Source organism: Carcharhinus amblyrhynchos, chromosome 7, assembly GCF_965287045.1.
Source record: "Carcharhinus amblyrhynchos chromosome 7, sCarAmb.v2.hapA, whole genome shotgun sequence".
Lineage (NCBI taxonomy): Eukaryota > Metazoa > Chordata > Chondrichthyes > Carcharhiniformes > Carcharhinidae > Carcharhinus > Carcharhinus amblyrhynchos.
Window position 1 is genome coordinate 89,643,546 of NC_137330.1, and position 16,951 is coordinate 89,660,496.

Here is a 16,951-nt window from a genome sequence, read left to right on the forward strand (position 1 = left end):
TGCCTTGATTGAACCTGCCTCCACCAACCACACTTCAGGCAGTGCATCCACACCCAAACCACTTGCTGTGTGAAAAAGTTTTCTCTTGCATCACATTTGCTTCTTTAGCACATCGCTTTAAATCTGTGCTTTCTCGTTCTCGATTCTTTTATCAGCAGGAGGAGATTTTCCCTATCTACTCTGTCCAGTCCCCTCATGATTGACCATCTTTTCTCAAATTTCCTCTTAACTTCCTTCTCTCCAATAAAAACAGTCCCTCTCCAATCTATCTTCTTAACTGAAGGTCCTGGAATGATTCTTTAAACCACTGCTACACTCTCTCCAATGTATTCACATCCTTTCTATAATGTGGCACCCAGAATTATATGTGCTATTCCAGCTGAGGTTTAAGTAGTGTCTTGTATAAGTTCAGCATAACCACCTTGCTCTTGTATTCTTTGTCCCAATTAATATAGCATAAAGGCACCTTAATCTCAGAATCCTGGTGTTTCGGCTTTATCCCTCTAGGTGGATGCATGATCTATTGAAATTGCACAAAGTGCCATTAAACCAGGCAAGAAAAAGTGCCAGTGAAGCTGGCGAGTTTCACACAGCTTTTCTCACTCGATCCAGCATTCTGTGCAATTTCCACCCATTGTTTCCCCTGATATTGTTATTCATGATTGTCCTGATGAGTGAAAGATGAAAAGCTTTGACAATCTGTCTCTTTTCAACAATACTCGAGTTATGTAAATGACCTCAGCCCAGGATCACAGTGCTAGGCAGAAACTCCATCTACTCTGCCCACAGCCAGGGTTGCTGGAATCCCTGGACAGCTCTAGTAACTATGGTTCTTGCTAGTTGCTCCCTTCCCCAACCGTTCAAAAAACAATTCCACACTCTGGCAGTTGTCTCCTCCGTCAGCTTCATCCATCAAGATTTGGTTGGATCAGATATAGCCTATCTGCTTATATGATTAATATCTTAATGTCTCAGTAGTTTGTTAACATTTATGGTTGCCCATCTCCCACTTGAAAAATCCACTCAATGATTCTTAAGGATCTACCAATTTCTTGAATTCCTTGATCGCATCTTTACCATTTCCTTTTTGTTCACAGACTTCCACTGAGTGATTTAGAAAACAAACTTTAGGAATCAAGGGAACATTTTCATCCAGATGAGCAGCTGTTTCTTTAATTATGCAGGTGAATTGTTCTCTAATGGTTAAAACTCATGCTGAGAGGGAATATCAGAACTTGTGCCAAACATTACTTCTACCCTCCGTAGGATTGATGCTTTTTAATCATCTTTAATACCACGCCTTGATCTGCTTAAAATTCTCATATTACCAATGAAGGATGAAGATTTGTTTTAACTGCTTCATACACACTGTATGTCTGGCTGTAACTCTGTACCTGATGGAGTATCCTGCTGAATGACAAAGTACTGTCTGCCTGACATCTCGTCTGAACATTGGACTTTGGCACCTCCTGATTCTTCCGCCAAACTGCAGTGCAGATTGACGTAGGGCTGTGGTGGCTGTTCTCCAGCTTGCTGTGTAGCCGGATATGTCTCGGCTGTTCCATGGTTCCCGATGCTTTGGATGGGATCGGTGTTCAGAGTTTCTGGCACGTTCTCGGCTGCAGGGGTTGTGGATTTAGATCGCAGTTCTCCCGACAGTTTGAGCTCCAGATTTTGGAGCTTGGACAAACACCACGATTTCATATCGTCCACCATTGAAGACTGCAAAGAAGATGGGAATGATTCAGCAGACAATATCGTCAAACCAGATGTCAATGTGGTGGAGCAACAAAGTAATGTGTGTGTGCAAGGCACAAATTCTTCAGAACAAGTGAACAGATTATTTAAAAAGCTGCAACACAAATAGGATTTAGAAGTTCATACAAAAGCAGATGAGGACATTATGGCTGTACAACATGACAGGTTAAAACTAGAATACTGTGCACAATTTTGGGGGAACAAGTACAAAACAGATTTACCTTGAACAAGGAAAAGCTGGAGCAATTAGGGCTATTTTCTCTCAAACCAAGAAGGAAGATTTGTCAACAGTATGCAAAATGATAAAAGGAATAGACAAGGTGCAGTGACAGAATGGTTAGCACTGCTGCCTCACAGCTGGGTTTTGTTCAGGCCTTGGGTGACAGTGTGGAGTGTGCACGTTCTCCCCATGTCTGTGTGGGTTTCCTCCCACAGTCCAAAGATGCGCATATTAAGTGGATTGGCCATGCTAAATTGCCTCTTGGTGTCCAGGGATGTGTAAATTAGGTGGATTAGTCATTGTAAATGCATGGGGTTATGAGGCGAGGGCCTGTGTGGGATGTTCTTAGGAGAATCAGTGCAGACTCAATGAGCCAAATGGCCTCTTTCAGCATTGTAGGGATTCCTCAAATAAACCCTTTTAATGGAGCAGAGCAGGAGGGAAAATGAGAGAAGCGCACAGAATAGACTACACAAAAGAAAAACAAAAATAGCCAGGCGATACTCTTCCACCATAATTTACAGATCACTCTGCTCATTCAACAGAGTCTCAGAAGATCTGATGGAGGCAGAGGTCAAGAGGGTCAAAAGGAACTCCTGTCAAAAAACTGACCTCAAAACACCTTAAAAAAAAACATACTTCACACCTCTGGGTTGGAAGGGCCTGGTGGCCTTCTCCTATTTCTTGTGTTTTTGTGCAATGTGACAAAGTGGTTAGACTGTGCACATATGTTATATAGGGGCGGCACGGTGGCACAGTGGTTAGCACTGCTGCTTCACAGCTCCAGGGTTCTGGGATTGATTCTCAGCTCAGGTCACTGTCTGTGTGGAGTTTGCACATTCTCCTCATGTCTGCGTGGGTTTCCTCTGGGTACTCCGGTTTCCTCCCACAGTCCAAAGATGTGCAAGTTAGGTTGATGGGCCATGCTAAGAAATTGCCCCTTAGTGTCCAGGGTAGTGGAGGTTAGAGGGATTAGTGGGTATAATATGTAGGGATATGGGGGTAGGGCCTGGGTGGGATTGTGTTCGGTGCAGACTCGATGGGCCGAAGGGCCTCTTTGTGCACTGTAGGGTTCTATGATCTATGATGTATATTGCCTATATGTCTACTTTTACCTTAACCATCAGTTTCCTACTGTTATTTGAACAAGCCAGTTATAAAATACATCTTGCACACTCTGAACCAAGGTAGCGTCTTATGAATCCTCATTTTTCTACAATTTAACCCTTACCAGTCAGCTGATACATCAATACTGGTGCCTGGCTAAACAAGGAGAACATGGTGGCCTTGGCATCCAGCCGCCTTGTCCCGGTTTCAAGGCACTATTGTTTTATGTGCCTTCTGCCTAAGCCACCAGAATTGTATTTGTTTTTCTTACACAGCAAGCCATTAATTTTCACACACTGCTAGGTTACTGCTGAAGGATGTGATTGCACTAGATGGGGTGCAGAGGAGATTTACCAGGATCCAGCCTGGGATGGAATGCTTAAATTATGAAGAGAGGCCTGATAGGCTTGGGTTGTTTTTGTGGAAGCAGAGCAGACTGAGAGGCAACTTGATTGGGGTGTACAAGATTATGAGGGACATGGACAAGCTGGATAGGGAGATGCTGTTCCCCTTAGTTGAAGGGTCAGTTACAAGGGGATACAAGTTAAAAGTGAGGGGTGGGAAGTTTAGGGGAGATTTGAGAAAAACCTTTTTTATTCAGAGAGTGGTGACAGTCTGGAATGCCTGGGAGAATGGTGGAGGTGGGATGCCTCACATCCTTTAACAAGTACCTGAAAGCACGCCATAACATTCAAGGCTATGGGCCAAGTGCTGGCAAGTGGGACTAGGTGGGCAGGTCAGAGCGTTTCATGCGTCGGTGCAGACTCAATGGGCCAAAGGGCCTCTTCCGCACTGTAGTATTCTGTGAAGTTTACTTGACCATCTAGCTGACGAAGGCCCAAACCACAGATTCATATCAAGTCACCTCTCAACCTCATTTTACCAGAGCACATCACAAAGCAGGAATAAAAATATACTTCATATCAAACCTAATTTAAAAAACCCTTCATATGTAGTCTGATATATATTTAAGTTAGCTCTTGATAATTAATAGTAAACCCAATGTGAGGATTTCCCAGGATTCTCACAGTACATAATGCAACCTCGTTGTGGTCAGGAGATGTGGTTTTACCTGGCGTTTGTCTCCTTCCAGTCTCTCTAGTAAAGCACGCTGGTCAATACGATGTAGACATTCTGTCCTTTCTGCTGAGAGTCTCTCAGATGTCAGCTTATCTAAAACTCTGATCTGAGTTTGGAAAGTAAAACATTTACACAGAGTAAAGCTTCTGTAATTGTACGGAAAATCACACAAGACTGATTCTGACTCAGATGAGAATGCCACCAACCAAGACAGAGCTGACACATAATTCAGTTATTTTTTCAAAAGGAAATATCAGATGGAAGGAGATGATACCATTATTTATTTGGTCAAGTGGGACATGGGGAACAGCACAAATTGTGATTGTAGTCATCCAAGTCTGATCATCGCCCATGTGTTCAACTCCTGCCCTGAGACATTCATTCCTGGTGGCATCACAACCAATCACACTGTAGACATTGAATGGGTTGTTAACCTCAACACTGAACTATAGCTGTTTCCTGACCATACTGTGGTAATATGTCTTTAAGGGATAGCAATATGCTGTCACTTTAAGGAAGTGTATCATATGATCCAGCCTCAGTTTGACTTTGGCCTGAAGAAGAACACAGCACACAAGTCCACTTGTGTTCAGAATTAATAAATGAACCCACAACATGTTTACACAGTCTCTTATGAGTGATTGAGACTTTGATATCATAACACACATACAACAGCCATCTCAGTGTTGAATTAGAACTGCTTCCCCAGTCAAAGGAGTTAAAAGAAAAATTTGTTATGATACACAAACTAAACCTGCATTCTCACCAGGAAATCCTCTGCTAGGTTAAATGTAAAACAATCAAAGAAGCGCTTTCTTCATCATAGCGAGAAAAAAAAATCAGAAGAGCCATATATTGTGGTCATCAAGATGGTGTCATGGTTTATGTTTAAAATGTGTGTTTTCTACTTTAATCCCATCCTGACCTAGTGAAAAGAAATTGCTTTGTCCTCATCTGGCAGTAGGCACACAGTCAGACGTTTGAACAGGTAGCATGCACTTATATGCCCTTTTATTAAATGCCTTTCTGCTTGAAGGCAATCTCAAGCAGAATAAAAAGGTTGAGTCAAGTTGACAATGGTTTGAAGATGGAAGTATATAGTCTCAGTGATGGACTGGACACAGGATTTGAAGCTCACTAAAATTGAAATTTGGTGAATTAACCTAGGATGAAGGGAGTTTGTGTCAGCATGGCGTCAGTTTTACTTAAGTTGAGCACCAAGAATGACTGACTGCTTCATCTGTAGCCTCAAGCCATACAGACAGTTAACTCAGTCTTAATCATAGAAGCTAGGATGAAAATGGTAAGCTGGAGCTGGACATCATCACTGCATTTGCACATACATTCCCTGTTAATTATATGATGCTCAATCCAAATGAGACCATTTAGTCAAAATGTCAAGAGCTGGATTCATCTATAAATGGTTACCAGGTGATTTGCCTCATTTACTGTTAAGTACTACTGCACAACACACTATTCCCCATGTACAGCAGGGGTAAAAAGACCCCCTACTTTGAGACTACTAAAACAAAGTAAATTAGTTTAAAAAAGGGACCACATTGTGCCTATATAAATAAAAAGTATCACAATATGCCTCACATACAAAGATATTTTCTGTATAAGCACATATGTAATTATTTTTCAACAAGAACTATAGATTTAAACTGTATTTTTGTATTTTCCTGTCAGCTTTGGCCAACAAGCAATTTACCCCTTAACAAAATGGGAAATTAGTTAAATAGGCAGACCACATTCTTTTGGAACAATGAGGCATAGAGCATTGAGCGGCACAGCGGCATTGTGGTTAGCACTGCTGCCTCACAGTGCCAGGGACCCAGGTTCAATTCCTGGCTTGGGTCAGTGTGTGTGTGTGAAGTTAGCACATTTTCCCTGTATCTGCCTGGGTATCCTCCAAGTGCTCTGGTTTCCTCCCACAGTCCAAACATGTGCAGGTTAGGTGGATTGACCATGATAAATTGCTTCTTAGTGTTAGGGGAGTGTCATGTGGATTAGTAGGGTAAATATGATAGGGCCTGGGTGGGATTGTTGTCAGCGTGTGCTCAATGGGCTGAATGGCCTCCTTCTGCACTGTAGGTATTCTGTGATATACCCTAATGCCAGGGCCAGGCCAGGCAAGAAGGTTATTAAAATGAATAGAAGGATTCAGCTTCTAGCTATACTGAACAGCTGCAATTCAATCTCCATTGATAAAGGGGACAGAAAACAGACCAAGGACCTCTGGGTTCAGCTGACCAACAAACTCCTAATTCTGCTGGAAGCTAAAATGCTATTGGCCAAAGTAAATACTGTATTATTGTAATTGGACCGACAAGCTTGGATGATAGATGAGGTGGGAGGATCAAATCTTCATAAACGTATATCCGTTGTACCCGCGTCATGTAACATCAGAGAGAAGTTAGAACCCTCTATCTCTCTCTGAATACATTGGTCAAATAAAGAACATCTTTAACATGCATATTGTCTTTCGCAACTCTTTGTGTTTGCTGAGATCAGCTGAATATAAGACCCCAAGAAAATCCCCTTACACCACGCTTTAGGGAAAGGCAGTGGCTTTGTTTAATTACTGGAAGATCCACAAGGACAAATATCCCCATTAGTGATCATAAGTTAATACTGCAGAATATGTAACCTGGAATTCCTGGGATTCTGCTGCTGGAGGAAAAGTTACATCCTATTATGGCAAATACAACCAGGAAAATAATACTAAACATCCCAATCAAAAGAGAAATGTCCACAATCCAATTTCCTTTGAACCAAGATTGCATCCCAATCTTCCAAGTATTAAAAAAAACCAACCCCATACTACATGTAGGTAATATTATGCAGAAAGTCATCACAGGCAGTTATTATTATTTATTTGTGCCACAAGTAGCTTATGTTAACACTGTGATGAAGTTATCCCCTAGTCACCACACTCTGGCACCTTTGGGTGCACTAGGGGAAAGTTTAGCATGGCCAACACACCCAACAGTCTTTGGGACTGTGAGAACAAGCTGGAGCAACCAGAATAAACCCCCACAGACAAGGGGATAATGTGCAGACTCTGCACAGACAGTGACCCAAGCTGGTAATCAAACCTGGGTCCCTGTTGCTGTGAGGCAGCAGTGCTAACCATTGTGCCACCATATCACCCCAGTAATACAATCACTGGTACAGTCATAAATTTCATCCCTGGAACCTAACTAAGCTGCAGCAAATTGCCCAGCTGATGAATCCCAGAGTGCCAGACCCTTGACTCGACTTCAGATATGTTCAAACATTACTGTTTAAACTATCCAATGACAAAATTATGAAAATACTTTGTAGAGTTGGCAAGTCAAAAAAAATCTATAGACAACCTGGAAGTGAAATGCTCCTCTTTTACCTCATGTTTATTCCTTCCTTCTAGTTCTCCAAGTTTTGTATTCAATTTTCCTTGCACAATCTCAAGTTCAGCTTTAATCTCTTCCTTTGTAGCTTCGAGACGGTTCTCCAGTTTATTGATCAGTGGCTCACAACGACAACCGTTTATGGGGGCCTGAACAACAAAGTTACACAAGGTCACTGGCTAATAGATTTTAATGACCAATTCAGGTAAACTTTAACAAGAGCTTTGCTTTAAATTATTGTCCAAAAGAGGAGACATGCTGCTGAAACTTTTAATCTTACACTCAAGCAGGGCAAAGCCAAGCATGCTAAATTTTAAACAAACAATCACCAATTTATGCTACAGGAGAGAGGGGGTGCAGACTGGCTGGCAAGTTGAATCTGGCCAATATGCTGCCAAGGAACTACAGGCTCCCCAAATTCTGAGCTAATTCAAAAAAGGCACAAGATTTGACAATATTCTTTTTGAGCTCCTGTTCCCCAGTGACTTTTCCACGGCAATGCCTCAGCCAATCAGCTCATTTAATAACCAATCAGAAACTTTTTCTTCTGTGGCACAAATAGGTGTGATTGTTTGAAATCTGGCATTATAACATTTGCTCTGACGAGTGCAAAAAAAAAACTTCAGCAATATGTCTCTCTTTTCAATATTCAAGTTCTGTGCTGCCAAGCAACCATTTTTTAAAAATCAGAAATCTACCACTGTAATCTTCTCATGCATATGTATTCAGATAGAACATAGAACACTACAGCACAAACAGGCCCTTCGGCCCACGAGTTGCGCCGATCACATCAACACCTATCTATAACCCCCAATCCCATAAAACCCCATATACTCATCCAGAAGTCTTTTAAAAGACCCCAGCGAGTTCGCCTCCACCACCACTGACGGCAGCCGATTCCATTCACTCACCACCCTCTGAGTGAAAAACTTACCCCTAACATCACTTCTGTACTTTCCTCCCCGCACCTTAAATCTGTGTCCTCTCGTAGCGACCATTTCAACCCGGGGAAATAGCCTCTGAGAATCGAATGTATAACAGTCTGCAACAGAATGCCCCAGTAACAGCAAGAATGCCTACTTATACCTTCAAAATATCAACATCTTTGATCTTAATTAATTCCACCATTGATCCATTTCATCACTTCCAGACTGGGAGTAAGGCATTGGAAGTGTCCAATCTCCTGAGCTCCACCCTGTATAAAAATTTCAACTCATCAAAACTCCAAGACATTCATCCTATCTTGCACTAAGCCATGCTTGCCTACATGTTTATCTTCTTCATTTATAATTCACTCCATAGCCTTGCCTCGTTCATCCAATCTCTTCTAGCCTTATCTTACCCTTCTCTAACTCTTGTTCACCCTTCCATTCCCTCAGAGTGGCACACTCTGCAACCATTTTTCTCCTCACAAATGCAATTCACTCCATCTTTAAAAGCTTTCCCTTTTGACCATGCCTCAATCAATTGACCTAACCTTTTCCTGACTAATTCTTAGGCCCAACTTATTCATAGAATCTACAGTGCAGAAGAACATAAGAACATAAGAAATAGGAGCAGGAGTAGGCCAACTAGCCCTTCGAGCCTGCCCCGCCATTCAATAAGATCATGGCTGATCTGTCTTGGCTCAGTTCCACATTCCCGCCCTCTCCCCATAACCCTTAATTCCCTCTCTTATCAAAAACCCATCAACCCGCGTCTTAAAAATATTTAGCGAGGTAGCCTCCACCACTTCAACAGGCAGAGAATTCCGGAGATTCACCACCCTTTGAGTGAAGAAGTTCCTCCTCAACTCCGTTCTAAACCGCCCCCCCTTTATCTTGAGGCTATGCCCCCTAGTCCTACTATCCTTTCTGAGCGGGAAGAGTCTCTCCACTTCTATCCTATCCATCCCATTCATCATCTTATACGTCTCAATGAGATCTCCCCTCATTCTTCTAAACTCTAACGAGTACAAGCCTAATTTATTCAGCCTCTCCTCATAGCTCAACCCCCTCAACTCCGGCATCAGCCTAGTAAACCTCCTCTGCACTCCCTCCAAGGCCAAAATATCCTTGCGTAAGTACGGTGCCCAAAACTGCACACAGTACTCCAGCTGCGGCCTCACCAATGCCCTATACAGCCGCAGCAAAACCTCCCTACTTTTATATTCAATCCCCCTCGCGATGAAGGCCAGCATCCCATTAGCCTTCCTGACCACCTGCTGCACCTGCAAGCTGGGTTTTTGCGAGTCATGCACAAGGACCCCGAGGTCCCTCTGCACCGTCGCCTGCTGCACTTTTTCTCCACGCAAGTAATAATCCTTCCTACCATTATTCCTACCAAAGTGGACCACCTCGCACTTGCTAACATTAAATTCCATTTGCCATTTCCTGACCCATTCGCCCAGCCTATCTAGATCCTTCTGTAGACTCTCCCCACCCTCCGCACAATTTGCCCTTCCACCAATTTTGGTGTCATCAGCAAATTTCGACACCCTACGCTCAGTTCCCTCCTCCAGATCATCTATATAAATGAAGGAAGCCATCTGGCTCATCGAAACCGCACTGACAACAATCTTCAGGGAAATTTCACAGTAACTTCATTGCAGTAAGCTTTAATTGTGACTAATAAATAAACTTTTATCTTTTATCCTTTATCCCACCCAGGTCCCATCCCTGCAACCCCACATATTTACTCTCCTAGTCCCCCTGATACTAAGGGGCAATTTATCATGGCCAATCAACCTAACCTGCACATCTTGGACTGTGGGAGGAAAATCGGAGCACCCAGAGGAAACCCATGCAAACACGGGGAGAATGTGCAAACTCCACACAGACAGTGACCCACAGCTGGAATCGAAGCCGGGTCTCTAGCACTGTGAGGAGCTAACCACTGTTCCACCGTGCCGCCCGATGAACTTTGGGGTGTTATTCTTTAATAGTTTAAAGAGATACAGGTTTTTCAGAGGCAGATGTTATTAAACCCTGTAAGATTTATCAAATGCTGCATCAGTAATAAATAAATAATGGTCAGCTTCACAAATAGAGATACCCATCACACAAAAAATATAGTGTTAAACAAATATTTTCACTCCATTATAGGAGTTCAGATAACGTAATCTGAACAGGTTCTTATTTGATCAGCTGGGCGTTTTGAAGTCTCCAAATCAAACTGCTTAGAAATTCATACAAGGGTTTGCTTACTGATCCCAAGTGCACTCTTTCCCCTTGAGGAAACACAACCTTTTGATCTGAAATTGGAAAGTTTATCTGCAGTTGATAGCACTGGGCTTGGGTGCTCTCATTATGTCTAGAGGGTACTGCCAGAGATTATTTCTTGAAGCCATTCGTAAGTGTTGCAACTACAGAGCACTGATAATATTCCATGCAGACAACGTTATTCCTTTGGGACATTGGCATGCAGGCTTACCTGCTGGTGTTAATATGGGCAAGTTAAATCCCAGAGTGAAATCTGGCTTGATAGATCCTAACTTTACTTTAGAAACCATGGAGGTAAGAAGTTACTGAATATATTCACAGGAGTCTGTCGATGGACTTTTAACACAAATTAAGTATTTACGAAACAATAAAAAATGAACTATATTACATCAGACAAAAAAGTTGGACAGATCTCAATACAAACCCAAGGCAACGCTTCAAATTCACACAATGTCAGGTCAAAATGACCTGACCCTATTCCCATCATCCCACATACTTCCCTCCCCAGAAACCCCATGTAGCTCTCTCCCCAGCAAGATCGGTCAGCATGCTTGCTATGAGATGGGCAACCACTTCAACAAACCCCATTAGGAGGCCTCAATCCCCCAGGTTATGGAAGCAGCAGCAATGAGATAATCAGAAGCGGTGAGAAGACTGGCAGGAATGGGAGGCAAGAGCAGGATCTGCTGTTTGACAGCTGACAAGAGCAAGGTAACATTGTCTTTTCTTGCAACATTTCTAATTCATTCAGGAGTTTTATAGGGACTTCAACAAAGTGCAATTCCTGATCAAGAAAAAACTATTATAAAAGTTGACTTCACCTCATGTGACCTCACTCTGTATCCTCCCTTCTCCTGCCAGCTCTCTACACGGTACACACTCCTACTCTCTTGCTCCTTCTACAGGAGAGGATTTTTGTTGGGTAGTTGATTGATTGAAGCAGCATTCACAGTTGCCAAAACGTCAACTAACATAAAAAAAATTTGAAGTGGTTATACTCTATGGCCCTTCAATTCCTCTCAACTTTAGCTATAGACATAGGAAGTCATTGACAATACATCTATGTTCAGGAATATCTCATTGGACGGCAGACGTATTGGGTCTCAGCCTCTGGCAATATCCTTCTCATGACTGAGCATGCCAGCATAATCACTCCCAGCACAAAGATCACACACCTCCCCCAACCTGGCAGTTGTCTGTATTGAACATAAGAACATAAGAAATAGGAGCAGGAGTAGGCCATCTGGCCCTTCGAGCCTGCCCCGCCATTCAATAAGATCATGGCTGATCTGTCGTGGCTCAGTTCCACTTTCCGGCCCTCTCCCCATAACCCTTAATCCCCTCTCTTATCAAAAACCCATCAACCCGCTTCTTGAAAATATTTAGCGAGGCAGCCTCCACCACTTCAATGGGTAGAGAATTCCAGAGATTCACCACCCTTTGAGTGAAGAAGTTCCTCCTCAACTCCGTTCTAAAACGCCCCCCCTTTATCTTGAGGCTGTGCCCCCTAGTCCTACTGTCTTTTTTCAGTGGGAAGAGTCTCTCCACCTCTATCCTATCCATCCCATTCATCATCTTATACGTCTCAATGAGATCTCCCCTCATTCTTCTAAACTCCAACGAGTACAAGCCTAGTTTATTCAGCCTCTCCTCATAGTTCAACCCCCTCAACTCCGGTATCAGCCTAGTAAACCTCCTCTGCACTCCCTCCAAGGCCAAAATATCTTTGCGCAGGTGCGGCGCCCAAAACTGCACACAGTACTCCAGCTGCAGCCTCACCAATGCCCTATACAGCTGCAGCAAGACCTCCCTACTTTTATATTCAATCCCCTTCGCTATGAAGGCCAGCATCCCATTCGCCTTCCTGACCACCTGCTGCACCTGCAAGCTGGGTTTTTGCGACTCATGCACAAGGACCCCGAGGTCCCTCTGCACCGTCGCCTGCTGCAGTTTTTCGCCCCGTAAGTAATAGTCCTTCCTACCATTCTTCCTACCAAAGTGGACCACCTCACACTTGCCAACATCTAGCCGAAGACAGTTAAGTAAAGAGCAAGCAAACTGAAGTTTGTCAGTGGGAGCAAACAATTCAATTGGAAAGTGAAGGACACATCATGCTAAAATCAATGGTGTGTCACACTGAAACTCAAGCTGGTACAAACATAATTGCTGAACCTCGGAAAGGAAAAGGAGCACCAGGGGCAAAGGAATTTCCAACACTTGGAATATATCATCTGAAGAAGCCATAAACGATCAGAATAAGAATGCCTGTAAGTATATTTTAAAAAGCCTAACATAAATTCAAGATCATAAAAGTTGAAGGAGCTTCAAGTGCACATGGTTCTGGAATATGCAGATCATACTTTTGAGTTTAATGCACTGGCATTGATCAGATTTACCGATGGGAAGAAAAATGATTCCGATTCACCAGCATCCAATTATGATTGCACAAAGTGAGGGAAAAATCAGATTCAATTTAGTTGGGCAGAGTTCAATTCACCAAATATATTCGCATGATATGATCCAAATTAACGTTTTAAATGGGAAATATGCAGTTTAACAGACAGTCAATTATTTGGAAATTTCACGTAAAGCTAAATTTTACGTCACAGACTAAACTCTCTTATGTGAATTTCACCATGTTGGGGACCATTCCTCCTCAATGCCAAAACCACATGAGCTCGGCGAGGGATGACTGTTTATTCTGAATTCTGGCACAAGAGGCAAAAGTTCTTCTTCCCACTGAATTCAGGAGGAGAAAAATCAGGTGCAATTTGTGCCCAAATATGCCATAAGCATTGATGCCCAAACTGTTCTTTATAATTATATGCTACGGAGGAAAATTCATAGCTTGGTCCCATTAAATTTCCTTTTTGTATCGTGGGCACAAAACAATTAATCTGAATGAAAAGGTCACTATAAAGTGAAACTGTAGATAAAAACTATAATTGGTAGGGAGCGATTTAAAGAACAGTCTAATCTTAAATTTGGGCTGATTGAGCTAAATTGTTCAGGTTTATGTATTTGTGATATTATTTGGTTCTATGAGTTATATTAATGCACTGTAGTTCATACTCCCTGGAATATATTCCAAATTGTTAGTGCAATAAAATAGAAAGCAATGTCACTGTGCTTTTACCTGCATAATTTTGCCATCCTTGTTCCTGTACAATGTGTAGAGCTGGTAAGCTCGAAAATTATGAGGGAGAAGAGTTTGCTGTGGACTTGAGGAACAGCAGCAATGTTTGCTTCTCCTTCTCCTGATGTGTGCGTTGTCTTGTTGAGGTTGCTGGTCTGCCAATAGAGGAGGGTCAGGAAGACCAGAACTCTGTGGAAAAGTAATAAGTTCAGCAACTTTGGATAAAAGAGGTCAGTGTTCAAATCAAAAATAACGTGTTGTTCCTTGAGTTAAGTAATAAAGCTGTTTGCTCAGTGTTTAAGCTAGTACAGCTTACCTGTCCTTGAAAATATGCCACACTCTGATGTTCCACTTTATGTAAACTTTGAAAGGAAAAAAATGTACAAACCAGGAAAAGATAAGCACAGCCCAGTTGTCAGGAAGCACTTATTCACACAGAGCAATTAATCCTGTAATACACTTCTGCAAAGGCTAGTGGATAGGAAAGAAATAACTCAAGGGCCACTCAAGAGGCTTGTGGGAAGCACTGATGGGAAAACATTGGCTTCTTTTTAAAAACAAACTTTGCTCTTAGAACAGAAAGGAGAATGGGAAAGCAATATGTATTGCTCATGCCTGGTTGGCCTGAAGCTTCAGCAATCAACCAGATTGTATGGGATTGTGATCATATGTAGCCCAGACAACACCAGGCAGTGAAGGACATACGCGAACAAGCTATACTCCAGTTTTGGCCCTACATATATTACCAGATTTATTGGATTCAATTTCACACCTTGCGTTGGTGAGATTTGAACTCAACCTCTGGGTTGCTATTCCAGCACCATAATCACTAGCATCCAGGACCAATCATGGAAAGGTGAGTGGATGAGTTCAGTTGCCTTCCACATTTTTAACTTATCATTGGAAATATACAACTTCTGCTTTTTACGTTTTAAAGATTGCATCGTATCTATGTCACGCTGCAACTTCTGACATCCCTCCAGACTATTTACAACACCACCAACCTTCGTATCGTCGGCGAACTTACTAACCCATCCCTCCACTTCCTCATCCAGGTCATTTATGAAAATAGCTTCAAATCTTATTATGAAATTAGCTTAAAAATGGCAGAGCCCCTGGCGATGATCTTTGCATCGTTGATGGAGACGGGAGAGGTTCCGGAGGATTGGAGGATTGCGGATGTGGTTCCTATTTTCAAGAAAGGGAACAGGGATAGCCCGGGAAATTACCGACCGGTGAGTCTGACCTCAGTGGTTGGTAAGTTGATGGAGCAGATTCTGAGGGACAAAGTTTATGAGCATTTAGAGAAGTTTAGAATGATCAGAAATAGTCAGCATGGCTTTGTCAAGGGCAGGTCGTGCCTTATGAGCCTAGTTGAGTTCTTTGAAAATGTGACTGAACACATTTACGAAGGAAGAGCGGTGGACATGGTTTACATGGACTTCAGCAAGGCATTTGATAAGGTCCCCCATGCAAGACTTCTTGAGAAGGTGAGAGGGCATGGTATCGAAGGGGCTTTGGCCTTGTGGATCCAGAACTGACTTGCCTGCAGAAGGCAGAGAGTGGTTGTGGATGGGTCTTTTTCTGCATGGAGGTCAGTCACCAGTGGAGTGCCCCAGGGATCTGTTCTAGGACCCTTGCTGTTTGTCATTTTCATAAATGACCTGGATAAGGAAGTGGAGGGATGAGTTAGTAAGTTTGCCGACGATACGAAGGTTGGTGGTGTTGTGGATAGTCTGGAGGGATGTTTGAAGTTGCAGTGTGACATAGATAGGATGCAAGACTGGGTGGAGAAGTGGCAGATGGACTTCAACATGGATAAATGTGTAGTGGTCCATTTTGGCAGGACCAGTGGGATGCAGGAGTACAATATCAAGGGTAGGAGTCTTAGCTATGTTGAAGAGCAGAAGGACCTTGGAGTCCAGGTCCATAGGACTCTTAAATCGGCCTCGCAGATGGAGGATGTGGTCAAGAAGGCGTATGGTGTACTGGCATTCATTAATCGAGGGATTGAGTTTAGGAGCCGGGAGGTAATGCTGCAACTTTATAAGACCCTTGTCAGACCCCGCTTGGAGTACTATGCACAGTTCTGGTCGCCTTACTACAGGAAGGATGTGGAAGCTATTGAGAGGGTGCAGAGGAGATTTACAAGGATGTTGCCTGGATTGGGAGGTGTGCCTTATGAAGATAGGTTGAGGGAGCTAGGTCTCTTCTCCCTGGAGAAACGAAGGTTGAGAGGCGACCTGATAGAGGTTTATAAAATGTTGAGAGGTATAGATAGGGTGGATTCTCGGATGCTATTTCCCAGGGCTGAAATGGTCGCTACAAGAGGACACAGGTTTAAGGTGCTGGAAAGCAAGTACAGAAGTGATGTTAGGGGTAAGTTTTTCACTCAGAGGGTGGTGAGTGAGTGGAATCGGCTGCCATCAGTGGTGGTAGAGGTGAACTCGCTGGGGTCTTTTAAAAGACTTCTCGGTGAGTATACGGGATCTAATGGGCTTGGGAGTTACAGATAGTTCTATGGCTTGGTAGGTATAGATGTGATCGGCGCAACTTGTGGGCCGAAGGGCCTGTTTGTGTTGTAGTGTTCTAAGTTCTATGATTAGCGAAAGCTCTTCATGGCCAATTAAACACTACTGAAATGCAGTCCCTCTTTTAACATGGAGAAATGCAGAAGTCAGTTGTGCACTCTGAGGTCCCACAAATAGCAAAAAGATTACTGATCAGATATTCCACTTACTGATACAGGCTAGTGAATTTCTCTAAAATAAAAGCAAATTACTGTGGATGCTGGAATTTGACACAAAAACAGAAAATGCTGGAAAGCCTCAGCAAGTCTAATAGCATCTGTGAAGGAACAACAGAGCTAACATTTGGTCATTGAAATGCTGACTCTGTTCTCCCTCCACAGATGCTGTCAGGCCTGCTGAGATTTTCTAGCATTGTTTGTTTTTGTGCAGAACTTCTTTGCTTATCTTCAAAAACTGTACAAGATCCTTTGCAGTCATCACTTCATCAAAAGATATCACGTGTGAATTAGACTACCGTTAGAAACAGTAAT

General features: G+C 42.8%; 1 protein-coding gene across 4 annotated transcripts in view; it reads right to left on the reverse strand.

Annotated features, from left to right (window-relative positions):
* The window catches only part of ankrd6b (ankyrin repeat domain 6b), a 201,692-nt gene that overhangs the window by 6,373 nt on the left and 178,368 nt on the right, over positions 1-16,951 (reverse strand). For all 4 annotated transcript variants that reach the window (XM_080192773.1, XM_080192770.1, XM_080192771.1 and 1 more), the window contains 4 exons: positions 13,891-14,079; positions 7,551-7,703; positions 4,158-4,271; positions 1,395-1,722 (listed from right to left, as the gene is read on the reverse strand). In XM_080192773.1, the coding sequence (XP_080048899.1) occupies positions 1,395-1,722; positions 4,158-4,271; positions 7,551-7,703; positions 13,891-14,079 (784 nt within the window). The remainder of the gene's footprint in view (positions 1-1,394; positions 1,723-4,157; positions 4,272-7,550; positions 7,704-13,890; positions 14,080-16,951) is intronic.